Source organism: Rhynchophorus ferrugineus, unplaced genomic scaffold, assembly GCF_030347505.1.
Source record: "Rhynchophorus ferrugineus isolate W39M unplaced genomic scaffold, kcgeb_rfMv2 rfM9, whole genome shotgun sequence".
Lineage (NCBI taxonomy): Eukaryota > Metazoa > Arthropoda > Insecta > Coleoptera > Curculionidae > Rhynchophorus > Rhynchophorus ferrugineus.
Window position 1 is genome coordinate 32,918,203 of NW_027472588.1, and position 23,491 is coordinate 32,941,693.

Genomic DNA, 23,491 nt, shown 5'->3' on the forward strand with positions numbered 1-23,491 from the left:
AAACTTTTTTGACCCATACATTTTTGATCATAGATCAAGTGGGGTGTATCTTCTGGCTAACCAATATAGTTCTTTGATATTGAGCCTGATATGCTCTGCTTTTTATCTAACTAAATGTATCCGATTTAGCCTACCATCGAAATGGATGCCCTAGTTGTTCTGCTGATTCTGCTGGAAGAATTCGGCATCCTTTAAATAATATAATTGGGTTTTTGTCATTTTACTACAACACACAATTGATATGGATATATTTTAAGCTCTTAAGTTGTATTTTCCAGTCTCTAGTGAATTTGTGAATATTTTTAGCAACTTATACTTTTTCCTATACTTTATCATAATGACTGTGTCATCGATAAATATTTCAAAAGCTGCTTCTTTTGTTGTTGGGGTATCAAGAGTGAAGAGCAGTGAGCAGATACACCAGCGAAAATAAGTGTATTTTTATAAATCCACTCATTATTTTAATTTTTCATGTCCTTTATATGTGTCATCATCCCAATTTTACATTACTTGACCGACGGCTACTTCTTTTCTTGGACGTATGATACGTATGATACGTATTTATAGCGTTAGAGTCCCGGCTTTAGCCAAATTCGTTTAACAGTCATCTTTCGCTCTCGCTCGTATTTATTCATCTAGTTAATCCGAAGTTGCGGAACTGTTTAGATCGTAGCGCTCCGGCCATCGCCGTTCCAGTAACAGAAACGAAAGGGAAAAAAAGAGCAAGCACGAGTCGCAAACGGAAACTTTCCAGAAACTTCGGCTGCGAAAGAGATGTATGTCAAAGAACTCCTTAATTGGCTAGGTTTGAAATGCTTGCGTCGTTCCGGACTTTTTCCAGTTCTAGTGGGTGAGCGACGGAGACAATGAGCGGCGGAATGCGTGGGGGCGGAGGGGCGGGGAGGTAACGAGGAAGAATTCACAGACGACCACAAACAAAAAAAAACGACGGAAGTTTGTATCGTTGGGTGGGAAAAGTTTCCGGGAGTTTGGGATAATTTCGTTTTTGGGCGACGAGGTAAAGGGGAACGTACGTGATTTCGCTCGAATTCAGATAGCGTCAGCGTATCAGTTGTGTCAAAACTTTTAACGTATCTCTCTAACGCCGCAGTTATCTTCGATTATTTTACGTGTAACATGAATAATGTATTAAATTTTCGAATATTTTTGTTTAAAATGTGAATTTGTTTCGACATATATAATATTCTACATATATTAATGTGTTATTTCGCCTTTTGTTAATGCCTATATGATTTGGACCTATGGTATTGAACTATGGGGTACTATTAGCAAATCTAACATAGATATCCTCCAGAGGTTCCAGAATAAAGTGTTGCGAGTCATCGTCGATGCCCCATATTACGTGCGCAACAAACTGATTCAGCGCGGTATCCCCATAGAACCCATAACGAGTATGATTCGGAGTGCGAAGTACTATGAAATACTATTAGTGCATCCCAATACACTCGCCAAACAGTTAAATGTGCCCAATGACAGTGAAGAGCGTAGGCTCAAGCGGAAACTATCATACGAGCTTATTAATAGACACATAGAGTGGGATTTAATAACCTCTAGAATAAGCTAGAGGAGCTTTTAGAATGAGTTAGGATAGACTTTAAAATAAGTTAGAAAAATATCTAAAATAAGATTTAGATTATAAGTTGTACAGTAGATCACTTACTGAAGTGATCTTCTACATGTCAGGATAGTTATATTATATAACTGAAACCCTATAATAGTACTTATTGCCTACAGGCAGATTGTTGACGTTCTAGGAGATTAATTTAAAAAAGTGAATGTCTATAAAGCAATTTTAAAGGTTTTACAACAGATGGTGTTATGGTGTTTTAAATCCCATCGAGTGCATTTGTAACTAACTTCATGTTGAAGCCTCACTGACAGGTTTTACTTTTCAGTATGTGCCGTCGTTGAAGTGTGATTTTTTTTTCAGTGCGTTGAAAATATCTGAATTTGTACCGAGCAAATCGAATTTGTGGAAATTTTTACTTTGTTAGTTCAATTTGAAGAAAAAGACTGCTGAAGGTCATCGAATGTTGGGTGAGGTTTATGGCAACAATGCTTCATCGATGTCAATATCTAAATACTTTTTTAATTTTGTGGAAAAGGTGGTGATTTTAACACCGAAGACAAAGACCGCTCTGGACAGTCAAAAAAATAAAGGCTAGGATTTGAAGAAATTACTCAATGATGATTCGTGTAAAATGCAAGAAGAATATGTATAATTATTGGAAATAACATAAGATATAACTTATTTCTAATAATTTCTAATCGATTGAAGAACATGAGAATGATTTGAAAGTATGAATGTTTTGTGCCGTATGAATTGAAGCCAAAATGGTCATGTGTAAACTGCTGCTTCAATGGCAAAATTGGAAAAGTTTAATTTTCAAATCATATTGTATTGGTGCTGAAAGGTGTATCAATGGAGATCGCTATCGATCACAGCTGATGCATTTGAGTCAAGTTCTGCGCGGAAAACGACCAGAGTACGAGCTTCCTACAACAGTGTTATTCTTCATCATGATAATGCTCGAGCATATGCTATAATATCGATGAAAACATATTTGGACACTTTAAAATGGGAAATGCTAAACTAAACACTAACTCAGCTCCAGGAATACAGCCATGCCTGCTTCCACCATGAACAGTAATATATATATAATTAATTATAAAAAAATATTTGTAACACAACCTAATAAAATGTTATTCTTGCCTTTGCCCATTAACTAACTTTTGTTGTCTTTACATTATGTTATTATTAATTATACGCAATTTTATAAGGGATTTGATTATATGCTTTTAAATTCATATTTTAAATTTAAATTGGATTATTTTAAAAGCCTCTTATAAGCCCTCTTTATGGGTTATAAGAGTGGGTTATCTTTAGACCTATGTCTGAGAGCATAGATAGAAAAAGAGCTGCATATTCCTAAGTTTTCTGGGAATACTTCCCAAAGTAACAGTTTCCTCCGACATAATTACATAAAATTATGATTTTCCAGAGAACACAATATCAAAAAATACTACTCAATTTTTTCATACATTTCATGAATATTCATTGATTCCGAATAGAGTCAATGTCAAGGTGGTTTTGATTTGTCACACGCCTCGCATGTGGACAATTTCATCTTTGCTTAATCTAACATTATAATGTTCTTCACTTTTTGAGATATATTTTGATAAATATTTCTAATAAAAACCACAGCAAATTAATAGATATTAGATAATAGATATTAGTATCAGTACTTATATTCCTAACGCACGTTACTTAAAGAAGGAACCTCCATTATCTCGTTCCTGTTTGAAGTAACCGATTACCGACTGTTCACAAATTTTACGGAGATTTGACAACCATACGAAGTTGGTTCGGTTACATGCTCGGACGCATCAGGGTACTATATACTTTTACTGCACATTTTGCGATATACTGAAGATAAATACACCGATGACCAAACCGCTTTCAAACCATCACTGTTCTTTCGATACGGCTTTTTTTGTTCTGGCCAAAACCAGGCAATGGAATACATGACGCATACCTGATCACAGAGACTTGCCCTGAAGTGACAAGTTGAACCGGGTTATATGGGACTGTCTCTGGGCTTACCAATACACTGCGCTACTATAGGTCGCTATTGCTACTGCATTAAATTTAGGGATATGGCTTCAGCTAATAGGGCAGCCGTTATTGGGAACGAAGACCGGGCGAAATAACAGATAACGATAAGACAGAACTATTGATTTGCGAACTTAAGTTAGCACATGACTGGATGCTGTCGTATGGGGGCAAAAGTTATGACTGCAGCCACGGATGAGGTCGTTTCTGCCTGATAGGGGGTAGCGATAACGCGGTGCTAAGCTCCCAACATGTCAACCAACTCGCGAGCAAGCGCGTTTTCAGAAGAACTCGAGCTGAGTTGTTGTTTGTGGAAGGATTGAGATATGGTGTGCTTGATTTCTGGAGTGTCAGTATCCTTGTGAATTTGATTATTTCTGACAAACCATGGAGCGTTCAATATTCTCCTGAAGAGCCTATTTTAGAAAGCTTGAGGAAATTTCACCTGGTTGGGCGTAACAAACAAGTAGATATAGGAACGAATTAAAATCTTGTAAAATAACCATTTGATGGAGATGGGTAGTCTGCTAGAAGGGCAGATCAGGGAAGATAGCAGGTTTGCTATTCCCGAACCTTTCTGGATTGCTTTCTGGATATGTTTCGACACGGTATGTTGCTTGTGAAAAATGTGGAAAAGTAATAACAATATGTTATGCAAATCAACCACTATAAAGAAAAAATAATATCAAATACATTATTGCATTTTGGTTAGTTTATATTATTGTACGTTTGTATAAACTTTTGTTTAATTATCTGACTGTTTAACAGCCCCTTAACTAATGACTTTAATCTCAATAAAAACATTCTTGGTATGGCTGCGCAACACCATACGAAGACATTATAACGTTCTTACGCGGACATTTTATTTGTTAGATGAACGCCATTACCATCCATTACGCTTGTTTATTTTAGCTAAAGCGTTTAATTAAATTTCAGATAACGCGCATCGCTTGTTCCTCGGTCCTCGTGCATATGGCTACGAGAGTTTGCTATTCACGGAACTACTCTTCAACTATACAAAATTAATGATAATTAGGAATCATATTCGTGTGCACTAAATCTAGTTGCTAATACTGGGCTGATAACAGCTTTAACCATGTCTTTGCTGTTAAAGCAATTAAATGATGTTTAGAAAACCCAAGTATATACCTTCTGACATCGAGATAACAAAACTCGAATAAAAAATACAGGGAAAATAATAAATACAGGGAAAATAATAATTAGAGAGAATAATAAGTACAGAATAGTAAGGGAAATTTTGTTTTGAGAAGTTCATGAGTAAAATTATTTATCATGAATTAATATATTAATGGGGATATATCAAGTGAGCAGAGACAAATACAAGAAAAATAATAAATAGAGAGAATAATAACTACAAAATAATTAAGGAACTTTTGTTTTGATAAGTGCATGAGTAAAATTAATTATCATGAATTAATATATTAATGGGGATATATCAAGTGAGCAGAGACAAATACAAGAAAAATAATAAATAGAGAGAATAATAAGTACAAAATAATTAGGGAACTTTTGTTTTGATAAGTGCATGAATTGGTGGAAATAAATTGCAGGTTGGAAAACCATAACGAGTATGATGCAAAACAATTACATGCGAGCGATGTCAATGAAGTGAACTAAAACGTTTACTACCATTCAATCTCATTAATAGACACATAGAAAGTATTTTAGAGTTATATAGGATAGGATCAAATTAAGTACTAGTTTATAAATTTGTGCAGGAGGGTAATAAATAAATTCTATATGTCATTTTGTAGTATAAATCCCATCAAATAATTTTTGTTCATTGGCCAGATTGTGAAATACCAGTAGAACAATAAAAAAATTATAGAGAATTTTAAAACAGTGTAGATAATAGACTTTACCATTCCTTGGGGACCTTCAGGTTAAAATTCCTGGATTGGATGTTTTCAATTCCAGCCCTAATTTAGTCACGATAGCCTGTAAGTGTTCATGCCATCCAGTTAAGACATGTTTGTCCTTTTTCACCTGCAATGTACCGAATAAACATCGGCCGCACGCTGCTGACTCTTTCGTTAACGAAACACCATCAGAACGTTCACTTCCTCTACATTAACCAATTACGGATCTGAGGGTGGCTGCTTTGTGCGGATATTAATTGAGCTGATTAAATCGGAATGAACCGAACAAGTAGGGAAGATGGGAAGAATTCAAGCCGGAGTTCGAGTATGGATTTTAACCTGGTTTCGTTGCGAAAGAAGGAAGAGACGGACAAATATTTGGAGCAGCACAGATTTTAATATTCGAAATTAGTTTAAAAGGGTTGGCGTTGGATTGGAAAACAATTTACAGGGGGGGCGTCAGATAAAGAGAAACTGGACATTTAATGAGTACATTTTTATATTAAATGATGTTGAAATATATTCATTATATTAGTTATTTTCATTATAATCTGGGGAAATGTATAACGAATTTATAGAGCCAAGTTGTTATTGAACAAGATTGAAATGATTGAAAATGTCATCTTTAACAGGTCAATTGAAAAGTCCGCTGTCTACCATAGTAAGACACATTTGTTTGGCAAAATTAGTTTTTTTATTCAATATAATTTCCTTCAGGGTGACACACTGATTATAGTGACCCACCAACTTTTCAATATCATTTTTGTAGTACGATTTGTCCTTTGCTTCAACATAGGCCTCAAATTTCGCCGAAAATTTCTTCCCAGCGAGCATTCTTTTAAGATCTGAGAACAGGAAATAGTCTCTGGGGGCCAGATCTTGAGAATACGGTGGATGAGGAAGCAATTCGAAGCCCAATTCATGGACGTTTGACACGGTCCATTGTCTTGATGAAGCAGCACTTTCTTTTACTTCAAATGCGACCGTCTTTCGGCGATTTCGTCCTTCAAACGGTCCAATAACGCTATGTAATAGTCGTTGTTGATGGTCCTTCCTTTTTCAAGGTAATCATTGAAAATTATTCCGTGCGTACCCCAAAATACAGACGCCATAACCTTGCCAGCCGACTGTTGCGTTTTTCCACGCTTTTGGAGCGGGTTCATCGTGTGCAGTCCACTCGGATGACTCTCTATTGGACTTTAGTGTGAAATAAGGAAGCCATGTTTCATCCATTGTCACATATCGACGCCAAAACTCGAGTTTATTATGCTTTATCATCTTCAAACATTGCTCCGAATCACCAACTCGTCGTTGTTTTTGGTCAAATGTAAGCTCGTGCGGCACCCACTTTACACAGAGCTTTCTCATACCCAAATATCCGTGAATGATATGATGTACACATTCAGTTGATATCTTTATCTTTATCTGAGTGTCTGCTATTTCATTCGGTTTCAATTTACGGTCATTCAAAATTATTTTGTGGATTTTTTTGATGTTTTTTTTTGTTAACAACGTCTTTTGGGCGTCCACTGCGCTCACAGTTTTCGGTGCTTATTTCACCGCGTGGAAACTTAGCATACCAATCCTTGACGGTTGAAGTTTTTGATTCAACTGTATTTTTTCCCTTCAAAAAACAATATCTTGTCAACACGCGGAATTCCTTGTTATCCATTTTTTTCACAATAACAAAAGTTGCTTCACTCAAAATGCTATAATTCACAAACTAATGATCCCACAGCTCTCTGTATCTTTTAAAGATTAGGGCTAACTAAATAACACATGCAGTAGTTCAGTTTAATTCCAGTAGTTCAGTGTGTCAGACCGGGGACTTTTCAATTGACCTATTAAGTATAAGTATATTAGTAGACATCGTTTTATTATTTAAAAACAAATGAAACTCAATTCGGCTTTTGAATTGATTTAATTGCCTCTATCTAATATTTTTCAGTTCCAAAACTTTAATATCGTACATACACATGATATAATAAATACATAGAGTTAGCCTGTAGCTGAAGAATAGATCAGCCATATAACAATAGAAAAGATAAATATTAAGTAATTGGTACGAGTGGCACAGAAGCTTTAAACTTATAGTTTTTAAGAAAATAGTAGCCATAACCAACGGGTGATATAACATGCAGTCTTTGTTAATGTATTAATTAGTTTTTTCGCCTGGTTAGTTTTCTATGTAATTTTTTTGTTTGCTTATTAATTTGAATGTTGATACATAATGAAATATTCAAAATTAGTTATCAACAATAAAACCAAAAGAAATTTATTATTCATTTACGCTTATTCCTCTTTTTGTGAGACTTCTTCTGAAGGGAAAGTGATAATCCCATGTCCTAGGTCGCCTATATCGCAGATAATAAGCAAACTATGTTTCTGAATAATGCTGAGTAAGTATAAAATGCACTTATCCGTCACTAGGTGACGAGATTCTCGAAGAGACCAGACAAAGTAGATATTACATCGGATATGGTCTGTACAATATTAATATGTAAAATTAATATTTTACTATTTCAGTTGTACTTGTATTAATACACAAACAAGATGAGTGCGGGGTAATCAGTATTTCCCAAATTGAAATAAAATTAAACTAAAGCTAAAATTAAGAGTTAACACTGATACATTATATTCAAGTTCATGTGTTTTGGTTCACTTCAGTATTCTGATTTCTTGCGAGTTGTCCAATTGCTGTATTGCTTCCAAGTTTCTATGATTTAGTAACTTTATTTAGTACGAAATCTTTGTAAATCCATTTGATTTCAAGATAATCGTGCAGCTATTTGTTGGTTAGGTAACGATAAGCATTGGTAATTAATCAAAAAAACTGCAACTTTGGCAGCAGTTTGATGTTTTGGTGTAGTAATAGGCTTTATAATTGACTGATAGACCAACCTTTCGGTTTTTGGTTAAGATGGGAGTATAAGCGTACTGTACAGTCCTTTAATATTGAGTCTGATCTGCTCTGGTTTTTGTCTAACGTGATGTTACATTAGCAATGAAGTGTAAAGAATAGATTAATCTATTTCACAGGTTAGGAACCCTGCGTCCATAAATGATATACTTCCAGGAGGTAAAAATAATAGTGAATATCTCATTTAAGAGCGTACAGAAACAATAGAAAAACAGAAAAATAAAGTTCGATAGAACAGGGGTGTCTCAAAACTTCAACAGAAGCTGTAGAAACAAAGATATTAATGGCCGGCCAAAGCCAAGCTACCTGTCAATCAGTCATGCAATGCAGTCCTCTTGACTAATAACGGTTTAATCTGACCACAGTCTTCGCGATTAAACCTACCCACTGGCGAGTAACCAACTTAATGATCATCCCAGAAGACATCCGGTCTTACCTAGCTGGGTCACTAGCCTAGCTCAAATTATTTTCCTCATCGGATTTTGAACTACTGCTTTATTTACAGAAACAAACATAAATGCTTTAAGTTACTTTTCTACGTTTAAACATTTGCTGTATTAAAAAACTCGATAATGTCGACCTAAAAGTAAACTAGACGCTCTTTTGAATTTTTTTTTTTTTGGTTGAAAACTTATTAAGTGACCTTCGTTTTCTTTGGCCACTTAAAAATGTAAACTTAATCAGATTCTTGGTGGGCTACGCCGCAACAAAATAATGTAATTAATCGACACAGCCTCCGCGGTAGCCTCTCGGCGAAGTCAAGAGTCTCGGCGGACTGTTTTCCCGTCTTGAATATTCAGAGAACGATCCCGCACGAACCTACCTCCTCTCCTTTCCCCTCCGCAGCCTCGGCCCCTCATCGCGTTCTCTCTCTGTCACTCTCTCTCGCTCGCCGTATTAACTCGCATTTGCAAGTTAATGAGGGTCATTGGCGATATTTACGCGCTAACGAGGGCCTGACGCCGACGTCTTTTATCATTATTTTAGCAAAAACCACACCGACTGTTTATTTTGAGTAGGTGCTCAGAGGTGTTTCAAAATTTAATTGTTCCCCGAGTCCTCGCTCGGTTTTTTCCCCCGCGCTAACCGTTCCTGATGTAATTGCGAACGTTTGAGGGCCCTTCGCGTTTCCAATGACTACCTGGGTCAATGCCAGGTCGTATGCTTTCATCTGACGATTCATTATGCATCATTATTTTGTTTTGTTTCAGGTATGGCACACACTTAAGGTCGGGAAAGGATAGACGATGGGAGAAATTACGTGTTTTATGGACGGTATTGAGACAGGTATTGAACTAATGTTCAGAACATAAGTAAGATTCTATATTTATTAAGATTTCTGAGCGCTGCTTGCATGTATTCTTATATTTTCTTCAAGTTAAATGGGATTCATTCATTGGGAAAACACAATAAAATATATATTAGTCAAAATTTCTTTAACTTTTTCTTTCTCTGTTTGTTTGTTTGTTTTTCTGTTTGTTTGAACACTTCTTCAGAGTTACGACACCGTATGCTAGCTAAGTCATGCTCCATCAATCTGAACAAGTGGCAACCAGAAGGAGCATGTCTGGTGAGAACTTCCCTTTGTAGCTACAGCATTGTGTCTTTCTCAATTTTTGTAACCTATGACCGAGCATTGTCGTGTAAGAGGACGACTTTGCGTCTGTTACTCGCTATAGCTTGTCTTTCTTGCAATAAAATGTCGTTCAATTTGTTGATCTAACGTCGTTGAATGTGTGCAAATTAACAGCTCGTAACACACTACACTTTGCTGATCCCACCATATTGGATGTCTCTCTTGGACTAACCCATGACTTCTTACGCTTGTGCTTGTCATAGTGGATTCATCAACTACCAATTCGTCAACTTCTAGTCAACCTTGAATGAATATTTCCCTTCGGAATAGATGTAAATGGCCCTCCTGTAGTAATCCACGACTTTTTAGGCTTGGGATTGTCGTAGTCCTCCCCAATGATCCCCAATCACAATACGCCACAGATAGATCTTCTTTTTGATCTGGCAAGCAATTAAATCGCGAAAACGTTAAGAATGACATTTTCAATCAAATAATATCGCATCTACATATCTGGAAATAGTTGATTTCATTTGCAAAAAGCTTAGGAAAAGTTTGAAAGCTCAAGATATCCCATGCAATAATTTTTAATCCTAATCGCAACATCAACCTTCAAGTATTTGAAGAAAAAACCTCAATATTCATCCAGACTACGCGCCTGTGCTAAAGGATCTATCGGCCATCCCCAATTTCTCCTGATTTGGCATTCACAATAATTATTTATGAATTTGAAGAAAATTGTTTCTGGGTACCACTTCGTATCCAGTGAACATTAGGTTCCAGTAAATAATATAAAATATAATGGTAATGATAATAGTAAATAATATCTAGTGACCCCAGTTGAAGTTGAAGTTGGTCGAGAGTGTTGAACTCATTACGTAGATAAACAAAATTATTTTTTAACTCAAAATCATAGTCTTTATCAGACCGAGAGAACTTTTCTCATTGCCATTATCGTATCAACGAAATGAAAAATGTTCAGACAATAGGAAACCAATTTCATATGTTACGGATTCACTTTTAGAAAAACTTATTAGTATTAACAATTAACACATACTCTTCATGGGATGCTAAGACTGCTGTGTCCTCTGCGTATGTTGCCACAGTAGTTATTTTTGTGGTGGGCAGATCGGCCGTATACAGAAGATACAGTACTGGACCCAGTACACTACCTTGCGGAACTCCTGAATATATGGGATTTAATTCGGTATGTTCATCGCCGTCATTTACAATAAAATTTCAAAATCAGTGAGATACGATTTTAGTATCTGATAGTCCGGATGAGGGGAAGTTTCTTTAGTTTAACCTGCAAGCCCGTATGCCATACTTTGTCAAAAGCCTGAGATATGTCTAGAAAAGCAGCCGAACAATATCTTTTGGCATTTAGATCAGTGTTTATTTTGTTTACAAGTCTATACACGTGTTCTATAGTCCCATGCTTATTGCGAAAGCCAAACTGATGTTCTGGAATAATATTTTTTTTGAAATGCGGCCGTTTTTCTGCGATCTCGTCCTTCAAAGAGTTTAATGACGCTATGTAATAGTCGTTGTTGATGGTCCTTCCTTTTTCAAGATAGTCAATGAAAATTATTCCATGCGCATCCCAAAATATAGGCGCCATAACCTTACAACTGACTATTGCGTTTTCCCACGCTTTGGAGCGTGTTCATCATGTGCATTCCGCTCGGATGACTGTCGATTGGACTTCGAAATGAAATTATGGAGTCATCTTTCTTCCATTGTCACATATCGACGCAAAAACTCGGGTTTATTACGCTCGATCATCTTCAAACACTACTCCGAATCAATTCGTCGTTGTTTTTGGTCAAAAGTGACCTCGCGCGGCCCTCACATTGAACAAAGCCTTCTCATACCCAAATATTCGTGAATGGTATCTTTAGAGTGTATGTTATTTCATTCAGTTTCAATTTATGGTCATTCAAAATCATTTTGTGGATTTTTTAAATGTTTCTGTCGGTAGGAATCTCTTTTGGGCCTCCGCTGCGTTCTCCGTTTTCGGTTTTCGACGTCTAAACTTAGCATACCAATCCTTGATGGTTGATTTTCCGGTGGCAGAATTTTTTCACAATAACCTTCGCTGAAAATGCTATAATTCCCAAACTAACGATCCGATAGCTGTCAAATTTATACACGCATCTTGTGAGAGTTAGGGCTAACCAAAAAAGATATGGATTTAATTCTAGTAGCGCCATCTACGTGTCAGGCAGGGGACTTTGCAATTGACCTGTTATGTGTGTGTTTATGTGTTCGCGATATTATATATTTCAGTATATTATTAGTGAGAATAATATTGTACTTGGTTAAATATCAATTGACAAGTTTTTAAATTGAATATTTTTAGAAATGGATTCAAGTTTGTTATATTCTCTTAGATTTCTATTAGTTGTTTATTTTGTGAGTAATTGCGTTACGTTTTTGGATATCATAATAAAGTTAAAATTGAATTTATGCCATCTACATTTCAACTCAATTGGAAAGAATTAGGATTGGGACATTTTGGTATTTCGAATAAACGGATTTTATTAAATTGCACCAAGATATATTTAAGTGCCCGGACAGTTTGTCTTTCTTGATTTCGGATTCAGGAAATGTCCGCAGCATTGATAACGTAGTTGAAATACTGGATTAAATGTCGGAAGTCTGAGCTCGTATCGCTGACCTCGCGTTAGAAAAAGCCCCGAGCGGTACGTACGTTAAGTATTTCGGTCACGCCAACAAGGCAATTGCTGCGTTGTCAATCATCCGGGTAGCAGGATGCCGTTTCATAAACTGCACCGACGGGGCATGGGGGTGAAAGAAGAAGGTGGTCCCCAGCGTCCCGCTCGTGCCGCCATTTTTGCCGCCTTTTGATATATTGGACCCGGCGACGGATAAAGTAGACAGGCAAGCGCCGTTTCGGAAAATTATTTGGGCTTTTTTTCTCTCGATGTGCAGCTTCGAACAAAAACCACCGGGGTCATAAATCTTCGCCATCCTTTCAATGGCTGACAAAAAACCGTCCTCCGGTCCGATAAAGCTTCTTGACTGACCGATCGGAGAAAATCGTTTTTTGATGACACAATAGTATAAGCCAATATATTCAAATATCCTCATTCATTAATTCATCTAAAATATCATTCAATAAATATCCGGTCTGACTAAGAAAATCATCTTATTCTTTTTATAAGTTCGACTGTATTCACTAATTTATTTTTTGTTTTTGTTCACTTAGACCGTGTCTATTCTAATATACAGTGCAGCCGGTTTATAACCGGTAAATATAATATTAAAACAACGTCTGCCGGTTTCAATTGTTGAATTTTCAGATGTTTGGCAAACGGAGAACTTTTACAGGCTCATTCATTTACATGTTCGAACTTCTCTACCAGCATTCTATCTCTTTTTAAATAAAATAAAATGACAAGGATGATATTGTCTGACTGTAAAACGAATTTACAAATTTAGACAGACACATATTGATACTCGTGTCACTGCTGTTTTGAATTGACTATATATATATTATTATAGAAAATTATTAAATAAAACAGTCAATATTAACTTTTTATAGAAATTATAACAAAAAAATTTGTTAAATTAACCTAAAATATAATAGTATAATATAATTTTATAAAATATAAAAACAAAAATTGAGAATACTATACCACCGGCATTATACACCCAACATACCTTAGAATTTTATAGTTAGCTAATATTAGAAACTCTTTGTTTAATACACATTATTTTCGAGGCATACCATAAACTTTGTAAATGGGTGAACAACTAAAAGTCTGAGATAGTTAAGTCTACTAAATGAAGTGGATGTTGCAAATAATTTGTAATTAATTTTTGCGTTTTTTAAATATTATTTGTGTGAGAGAAAATAGGTCGCTTTTCACAAATTTATGACACCCAGTTGATCCAAATTGATACCAATGAGAATCTGAATTTATTGTTTCACCAATTTGAGAAAATTATTTTAGTAAGTTAAAATACAAATTGAATGCTAGTTTAATATTAATATATTGCAAAAATTTTATTCAAACATTGTATATTATGTTTTATCTCTAAATTCTAACTAAAGTTAGGCACATAATATATATTACAATTATTTGCTTTTTATCCCCAACATCATTGTAATTAACAATTTATTAATCTAATATCCTTGCTAGGAATGTTCTGAATGTAATATACTAAATTTAGCACATTTGGTGCTACAATTTCATTAATTTATCTGTTGGTTGGAGAGGTGTTACCCCAGTTGGTGTACATATAAGATAAATTGTAACCTAGTTCATTATCATTAATTTACCTTAAGCATTATCATTAATTATGTGTAGTGCAAATTGATTTTTCCTACCAGTGTTCAGTAGTTGTTTGTCTATTGTCTAATTTTTTATATTTTTAGCTGTTTACAGTATCTGTTTTTATTAGCGGGGTCAAAATATAATAAGAAAAAATATTTGATTATTATACGTTGAGTTAAAGCCGGATACTGTATGGATAATCACCGGAGAAATGAAGGGACCCACATTTCCTTTGATCCAGAACACACACAAAATCCTTTAGAGAAAAACCAATGAAGAATCATACTTCTCAATCTTGACACATCGCACCCCGACGAGGGATATGAAAAGCATTTATTTCTCCACTAAAAAAGAAAGACAATATTGAGTAACTTTAGATCTGGAGAAGGCTGAACTATTGACAAACTCCTCCCTTCCTTGAGTACTTGCAATCAAAGATAAAAAAATATTTATTTCATTGTTACTAGTCGTTGCGGACTAACTTAACATACAATTTGTCTTTACGATAGCTTACATCTAGATATATGTATGTAATGTTTATTTATTAACATCGTTTTTCTGTATTAAATGCTCCTACTACACTACACCACCCAAAATAAAATGGCTTGATTATTTTGAATCTGTGTTCGGTTCTAGTCGTATTCAAGAGTTGTAATACTTCTCTGTTAACATAAGAATGGAGTCTCTCTTTATGTCTCTGTGCGATTACCTTGATTTTCTTAGTTACAGTCGGTATCTGAAGGTCTGGTTGTAAGTAACCAGTCCTGTGGTATCTCGGTGCATCTACAATACTTCTCAGAACTTTGTTGTGGAAAACTGGTAGTGTATTTATTTTAGTTTTCGCGGAACATCTCCATAATTGAATGCCGTAGGACAATATAATTTATTTTATTACTTGCTTGTGTAATTAAGTAATTTATTATATGCTAATACTGATGATGATTTTTTTGTAATTCTTACCCTTTTCTTTTTAATACGTTCCTTCCAGCAAAGTTTCGCTTCAAGAGTCTTTCCAAGATACTTCTTTAATTTTGAATTGAATAAAAATATTTTCATCACTACGTTAACGAATGCATTCCAATGAAAAGCAATTAGTACAGCACGTAATATTTTATGTCGATCTCGTCTAAACGTCCTGATAGTTCTGGTAAATTTTACGGCCACCCCTGTGGCGTATCCATCCCATCGTTGGTATTAATTAAAATGCGTGACTGTTTTCATTTAAATGGCTCGTGGCTGTGCGGTTGTAAATGGGGGGTAAATAAGGACACGACGCCTACTGGATGGGAAGGCGTGACTGATAGGTTGGGTCTAGGCTAAACGCTGTAAATAGTTCAAACTGATATGGGGAACAAGCAGTCACTGATTCAAATTACTGAAATGGCTTCGCATTGTAATGGGATTGGTAGGGAACATGGGGCCGTTTTATTTATAGGACTGGACGGCGTATTAATGGTTTTTTTCCATCAATGGTCTGTGCATTCATGCGTTTTAGGCAGAGATATTTGAAAAATATACTTATTTTTTAAAACTATATTTTATATATGAGTTAGATATGCGTATGTCATCAATATCGTCCAATTAGGGATTATTAAGCTGTGTATTGAGGTGAATTCTTTACCTGAGTTGGTAATATACACATGTAGGTGGTATACACAGGAGATATACCACAAAAGAAATATCACTATGGCGGTTCTTTCTGTCGGAGACAATAGCGAAGAAACTACATGAAAATTATAACAGCCAAGAGACAATATAAATAATTGGACGCGCCAATAACAATAAAGAGTACTACCATTCTATATAACAACAACGCTAAGTATCTCAGAATGTATCTTGATGCAAAACCTCGCTGGAAGGAACATGTAAAAAAAAATTAAAATATAGAACAATGTATTGGTTAACTGGAAGAAAATTACAATTATAAGTACATGCCACCAAGCGAATGCCCCAAGCAATGGCGAATGCGCCATTAAAATTCCTTATATTAAGACGGTGAAGAACTTGTATCGTTCTTCGCGTAATAACTAACATCGGAGGAGCATCATTTATATCGCGCTATCATGAATCACATTTCCAATCCGACGAGACAAGCCCGGCAAAACTAGATATAAAGTTTCGGTCTCCATCTCGGAGACAGAATTTCAAATAGTATTTGAGAAATGAGACATTTCCTCTGTTTCTGCGAACGAACGGTGGTGCGGGTGCGTCTGGAGTCGTATTAAATTATCCCGAATGCGGACGAACAACTCCCGGGCTATGTTGTTGGCCGTGTCGTAGTTCCGATTTTAGTCGATGCCTGGGCGCTTGTTTCCTTTTTCGTTGTTAAGTAAAATATGAATGAATGGACATCAACAAAAGAACACTTTGTGTGAGGTGATTACGAACATAACTTCAGCATCTTCAACTCTGTTTCATATTTTTGTTCATTATAACTAGTGTAAATGTTAAATTTAAGTGTATAATTGTCTACAGATAAGGAATATAGATAGCTATAGAAGGTCATGCCAGTCATACCAGGCTGGGTAAGATCGGGTGGCTACATTACATTTACTCCAGATAAATAATGTTTGGTAGAAAACTAAACTTATTGTTTAAATGCTTATTTATTAAATGAAATATTAAAATTCTTTAAATTTTTGTTAGATACTACGCAAGTTGTATTTATATTAGATGCTTGCATGTATTTTGATAATGTTTTACTATAGAGAGGCATTTATAGAATAAAAAATTGATACAATGTATATTAATCAAAACATCTTTCTTAACTTTCTGTATCTTTTTCCCAACTTTCTGATAACATAGAACATACTGTTTGGAAAGAAGGGTGTTAGTTTGACAGCGATCCAATTACCGGTCCATTTTCCTTCAAAATAGGCCTGAGTTTCGTAGATCATCTCTTCATTCGACGAAAATTTCTTCCCAGCGAGCATTCTTTTGAGATCCGAGAACAGGAAATAGTCGCTGGGGGGCAGATCCGGAGAATATGGTGGATAAGGAAGCAATTTGAAAGCCACTTCATGGATTTTTACCATAATTTTTACTGACTTGTGACTCGGTGCATTGTCTTGGTGAAGCAGGAGCTTTCTTTTTCTTCAAATGCGGTCGTTTTTCGGCGATTTTGTCCTTCAAACGGCCTAATAACGCTGTGTAATAGTCGCTGTTGATGGTCCTTCCTTTTTGAAGGTAGTACCATGAATAATTTTCGTTGCGTCCCAAAACACAGACGCCATGACCTTGCTACCCGACTTTTGCGTTTTCCCATGCTTTGGAGCGGATTTATCGTATGCAATTCAGTCGGATGACTGTCGATTGGACTTCAGACTGAAATGATGGAGCCATATTTCATTCGTTGTCACATATCGACGCAAAATCTCGGGTTTATTATGCTTGATCATCTTTAAACACTGCGCCGAATCATCAACTCTTCGTTGTTTTTAGTCAAAAGTGCGATAGCCCAATATTCGTGGATGATGTGATGTACAGGTTCAGTTAATATATTTATAGTGTCTGCTATTTCATTCAGTTTCAATTTACGGTCATTCAAAATCATTTTGTGGATTTTTTTAATGTTTTCATCGGTAGCAATCTCTTTTGGGCGTCCACTGCGTTCACCGTCTTTTGCGCTCATTTTATCACGTCTAAACTTACAAATCCTTATGGTTGATTTTCGTGGGGAAGTGTCCGGAAACTCGGCATCAAGCCAAGTTTTTGCTTCAACTGTATTATTTTCCTTCAAAAAGCTATATTTATCAACACGCGAAATTTATTTTTATCCATTTTTTTCACAATAACAAAAGTTATTTAACTCAAAATGCTATAATTTACAAAGTAATGATCCGACAGCTGTCAAATTTATACACGCATCTTTTAAGGGTTAGGGCTAATTAAAAAACATATGGATTTCATTCTAGTATTTCTAGTAGCGCCATCTATGTGTTAGGCCGGAGTCTTTTCCATTGACCTGTTGTTGGCACACACTATCTGGCGTTTTCATTAGAAACTTGGCATTGGTGGGCTTAGTCTTCGTCAAAACATTTTATAATTTAAAAGCAGTACATGTTATTTACAGTAACTTCAAAAATTCATATGGAAAAATTCGTTTAATTACTTTTCATAACTTTTATCAAGCCAATAGTGCATCGATGAACTTAATACTTTATACCGTAATGTATCCTACCGCAAGATTGAGACATTCTTGTGTATTATAGGGCAACTATCAATAAGATAATGCATGGCTATTAAGTTGTAAAAAAGCCGTGAATGGAACTATGACCAATAACAAAGGGTTTACTAAGAAACGTCAGCACCCTTGGTACTTATATTTGGAACCAATAGACTTATAAATATAAATGTGATTTGTGTAATTTTATCTTACTCCAGATTAACTCTCGTTATTTCGTCATTAATTCCATTTAACTATAACACAATAATTAACTATATACTATATTCCAAAGCAATTATAAAAGTATAAAACCAACTTTAATATTCGCATTACTAACTAATTATAAAAGAAAGTGAAATTTATTACTACAAATAACAGGGCGAAAACCAATAAAAACCGACAATAAAGCTGATATATTCTCAAGTTAACGATAAATCAAAAAAATTAAAACAGTTCCTTACACTGGAGCATTGTTTTATGGTATATAAAAAAAGTGTATAAAAAGGACATTAATGTGATATTTAAAGCAGGAAATAATTTAGTAGAAACAGTAAAATCTGAATAAACCTCAAATTAAAAGAGCTGAAATATATAGTTAGTTATGTTATTTTAACTATCTTGCTCGAACTACACTGCCAAATTAATAATTTTTTTTTTTTTTTTTTTTTTATAATTATATACATTGTTACTAGTCGTTGCCGACTAACCTACAATTTGTCCTTATAATAGCTTAAATCTAGGTATATATCTAATAGGACTCATCAGTCCTACATAGTCTCTAACATAATAATAATTGTTTTAACACTTTGAGTTTTTTCTAATGCACCTCACTGCACTACACTACAACACACTACACAAGTTCAAATGGTTTGGTCCTTTTGAGTCTGCGTCCGGTTTTGGTGTTGTCCAAGAGTTGTAATACTTCGAAATTAACATGAGAGTGAAGTCTCTCCTCATGTCTCTTTGCAATTCTTTTAATTTCTTGATTGACAGTCGGTATCTGAAGATCTCGATGTAAATAAATGGTCCGGTAATATCTGGGTGCACCTACGATGCTTCTTAGGACTTTGTTCTGGAAAACTTGTATTAGATTTATGTTGCTTTTTGCGGAACATCCCCATAATTGTATTCCGTATGTCCATATAGGTTTTAATATTTGTTTATATAGAAGTAATTTATTATGTATAGTTAATTGAGATTTTCTTCCAATTAGCCAATACATTTTTCTATATTTTAACTCAAGTTCTTTTCTTTTCTTTTTGACATGTTCCTTCCACCGTAGTTTTGCATCAAGTGTCATTCCGAGATACTTAGCATTATTGCTGTATGGTATGACAGTGTGGTTTATGGTCAATGGTGTAAGCGCGGCCTGTTTATAGGTGAATTGAACATGCACAGATTTGTTTTGGTTAATTTGTATTTTCCAGATTTGGGTCCATTTATTTATAGCGTCAGTAGCCTGTTGTAGGTTTCGGGTTGCTTCTTCGCTATTGTTTCCGACAGCAAGAATAGCAGTATCATCAGCAAATGTAGCCATTGTAATGTTTTCGATTTGTGGTATATCACATGTATAAAGTAGGTACAGAATTGGCCCCAGTACACTTCCTTGTGGTACACCTGCTTTAGCTTCTTTTATTGTAGAGTAAGCTTCCTCTTGTTTCACTCTAAACATTCTGGCTGTGATGTAAGATTTTAATAGTTCGGTGTGTTGCTTCGGTAATATTTTCTGTAGCTTATGGACGAGGCCTTTGTGCCATACCTTGTCGAAAGCTTGTGCTACATCTAAGAATACAGCTGAGCATACTTTATTATCTTCATAGGCTTTTTCAATAACATCTGTTATTCTATGCACTTGGTCAATCGTTGAATGTTTGGTAATAAACCCAAACTGGTGTGTTGGTATTAGGTTTTTTCTCTCTATAATTGGTTTTAATCTTTTCAAGAGGAGCTTTTCAAATACCTTAGCTATCATCGGTAACAGTGAGATAGGTCGATAAGCTTTTATATCATTTGGTGATTTTCCAGGTTTTGGAACCATTATTATTTCAGCCATTTTCCAAACGTCTGGGACATATTTCAGTCGAAATGCTGCATTGATTAAGTTAGTGAGCTTTATAATACCCTTTCTTGGCAGATTGTGCAGCAATTGCCCTGTTATTAAATCATAGCCTGGTGATTTATTTGGCTTGATGTTAGTTTTAATAACGTTGGTGACTTCTTTCGGAGTTGTTAATTGAATTGTCGAATTTTCGCCGTCTATGTCCGGTAAAGTATGTTCAATTTCACTTTCGTTTGGTTTGAAAGTTTTCTCTAAATGGTCAGCGAATGCTTCTGCTTTCTCCAGGTTGCTGCGTGCCCAACTTCCATGCATGTTTCTTATCGGAGGACTATGTAGACAGGATCGTTTTAGGTATTTAGTGGCTTTCCAGAGCGAATAGTCTGTGTTCTTGTCGTCTGTTAAATTTCGTAGATAGTTATTTATGGAATTGTTTTTAATTTCCAAAATTTCCCTCTTCAACCTTTGTGTTATGTTGTTTAAGATATTCTTATTTTCAGGTGTTCTATTTTGCTGCCATTTTTTCCGTAGTTTTCGTTTTTCAGCTACCATTTCCTTGATTTCTTTCGGGTAATTTATTCCTTTGGTTGAAGTTTTAATTTCTGGAGTGTTATTCCAAGCAGCCTGTTGGATGTCTGCAACGAATTTTTCGGTTTCATAATTTAATTGGTCTTCTGTCTTAAGGGGAACATTTAGTTGAATTCGATTGTTTATTTCTTCAACAAATCCTTCCCAGTCTGTCCTCTTGTTGGTTAATGTTGGATTTTGTTGTTTTCTTATAATGTTTTCACTCAGCGTCAAAATCACAGGTGTGTGATCTGAACTTAAGTCAAAATTTTCTTCAACTTCCATGTAGTTAGTGGTTATGTTTCTAGCTATAAAGAAGTCTAACAGGTCTGGAGTTTTCTCTGGATCGGTAGGCCAATAAGTTGGTTTTCCTGTCGACATGTAACTGCACCCTAGCTCAGCAGCTGCTTTATGTAATTCATTACCTTTAGTTGTCGTCATTCTAGATCCCCATCTTGTATTTTTAGCATTGAAATCACCACCGATTATAAATTTTTCTCCTAGGTTGTTTAGAACATTCAAGTAATTTTCTTTTTTTTGGTTGTATCTTGGAGGGCTATATATGGAAGCTAATGTAACCCTGTATTTGCTAGATATAACAGTTACTGCCGTTACCTGATTTTCTGCTAAACTGAGTCCGGGTTCTTGATGATGGCATATATTATTTTTTATTATTATTGCACTTCCTCCTCTTGCTGTGTTAGCTGGATGAATGGTGTGGTAAAAGTAATATCCTCTAAATTTAATAAAGGATTCCTTTGTCAAATGGGTTTCAGATATTAAGCAAATATCTATTTTTTGCAATTCTAGGAATACTTGTAGGTCAGCGTGATGTTTCTGAATCCCATTAGCATTCCAAATTGCGATGCGGATGTCTTTACTTGCCATTTTTAGTTCTTGAGGCCACCGCCCTATTGTTTTCGAGTTTAAGTAATCTTTCAGAAAACGATTCAATAATCTTTTCCTGGTTGTCCAGCTTTGCTATAAGTTTCAATAGCAGTTCGTTGGTTGTAACGTCTTCTTTTTTTGTTTCTTTTTGAGCGGTTTGGTTTATGCTTTGAGCATAGGTCATTTCATCGTTGACTTCGTTGTACATTTTTGGTTGTTTATTTTGAGTCACTGTTTTTTGCTCTTTAGCCTGACTGATTTTATTTCTTCTCTCTTGGAATGTTTTCGCAACTACGCATCCTCTGTAGCTTGCTGGATGCGCTTCATTGCAATTCGCACATTTCGCTTTTGTTCCTTTGGGTTTTTTGCATTCTCCCGTGATGTGTTTTCCTGAGCATTTTACACACCTTGGTTCCCTTTTACAGAATTTTTGTGTGTGTCCATGTAATTGGCATCTCTTGCACTGTGGCACAAGATTTGCCTTTCTAAGAGGTTCTATTTTTACTTCGACTCCTAGAATTTGTTTAATTTCATAAATTGCTTTTATGTCCGTGTTATGTTGGAATGATAACATAAACAGTGGTAAAGGCTTCTTCTGGACAACTATTTCTCCATTGTTATTTTTATTTCGTTCTTTTTTCAGGATATTTGTGACGTCAGTACATTTAAGTCCATTTTTTATTAACTCTTCCACTATTTTAGTAGTTTTAGCTGTCGGTGGAAGCCCTCTTGCCATTACTTTAATGTCTCTGGTTTGCTTATCTTCATACGAGTGCCATTGTAATTTTAGGAATTCCAAGCACTCAGCAATTTTCGTAAAAGTTTTACGACATTCGGCGTTTAATTTGATTTGTCCATTGTTTAATGTTGTTGCTCTAAATAGTATATTATTTGTTTTCATTGTTTCATATAGCAAGTCAAAGTCTGTGACATTACTTACTATAATTGGAGGTGGTCTCGGCACTTTTATTTCTTTATTCAATTCTTGTGCTTTAATGGTTTTTGGTTGTTGTGGTGAAGCTTCAGGTGTATAGTTTGCTTTTCGTTTCTTATTTCTTTTAACTGTTATCCAGCCTACTTCTTTTTGCAATTCTTCCTCGTCTGTTTCATAGTTTACAGGCAATTTGTTTTCAGTGCACTGGTTCACTACGGGAATGCTAGTTGGATTGTATGTGTTTTGGTTTTTTATTAGGAGTTGTAGTGCATCTAATTGTTTTTGCATATTTGTTAGTGCAATTTCCAGATTCCGTCGGGCTGTTTTTTCGTTAATATACGCATTATAGAGAGCTTGCTCATTTTGCGTTCTCTTATGGTTTTCTTGACAAAAGATTTGATTCTGTTGTGCCAGATAAGCTTCACCTGACGTTGAGGATTGTGTTTCCATCTCATTTAGTCTCTGGTTCTCTCCATTAATCATTTTTATTTAATGAATAGTTTAATTCACGTTTTTACAAAAATTTCAGTACCGGTATTTGTTTCAGTACCGTTATAACGCCGCATTTGT

The 23,491-nt window shown here is 35.3% G+C and overlaps 2 protein-coding genes across 3 annotated transcripts in view; one reads left to right on the forward strand and one right to left on the reverse strand.

Moving 5' to 3' along the window:
- Window positions 1–14,740, reverse strand: part of LOC143202786 (uncharacterized) — a 185,587-nt gene extending 170,847 nt beyond the window's left edge. The window contains exon 1 of the mRNA XM_076414588.1: window positions 12,134–14,740. Coding sequence (XP_076270703.1) covers window positions 12,735–13,121 — 387 coding nt within the window. The 5' untranslated portion in view covers window positions 13,122–14,740 and the 3' untranslated portion in view covers window positions 12,134–12,734. The remainder of the gene's footprint in view (window positions 1–12,133) is intronic.
- The window catches only part of mib1 (E3 ubiquitin-protein ligase mind bomb 1), a 786,657-nt gene that overhangs the window by 458,887 nt on the left and 304,279 nt on the right, over window positions 1–23,491 (forward strand). The window contains exon 10 of one of the 2 annotated variants that reach the window (XM_076414567.1): window positions 9,646–9,721. The exons of the other annotated variant lie outside the window; for it this stretch is intronic. Within the exon in view, the coding sequence (XP_076270682.1) occupies window positions 9,646–9,721 (76 nt within the window). The remainder of the gene's footprint in view (window positions 1–9,645; window positions 9,722–23,491) is intronic. 2 annotated transcript variants of the gene reach the window in all.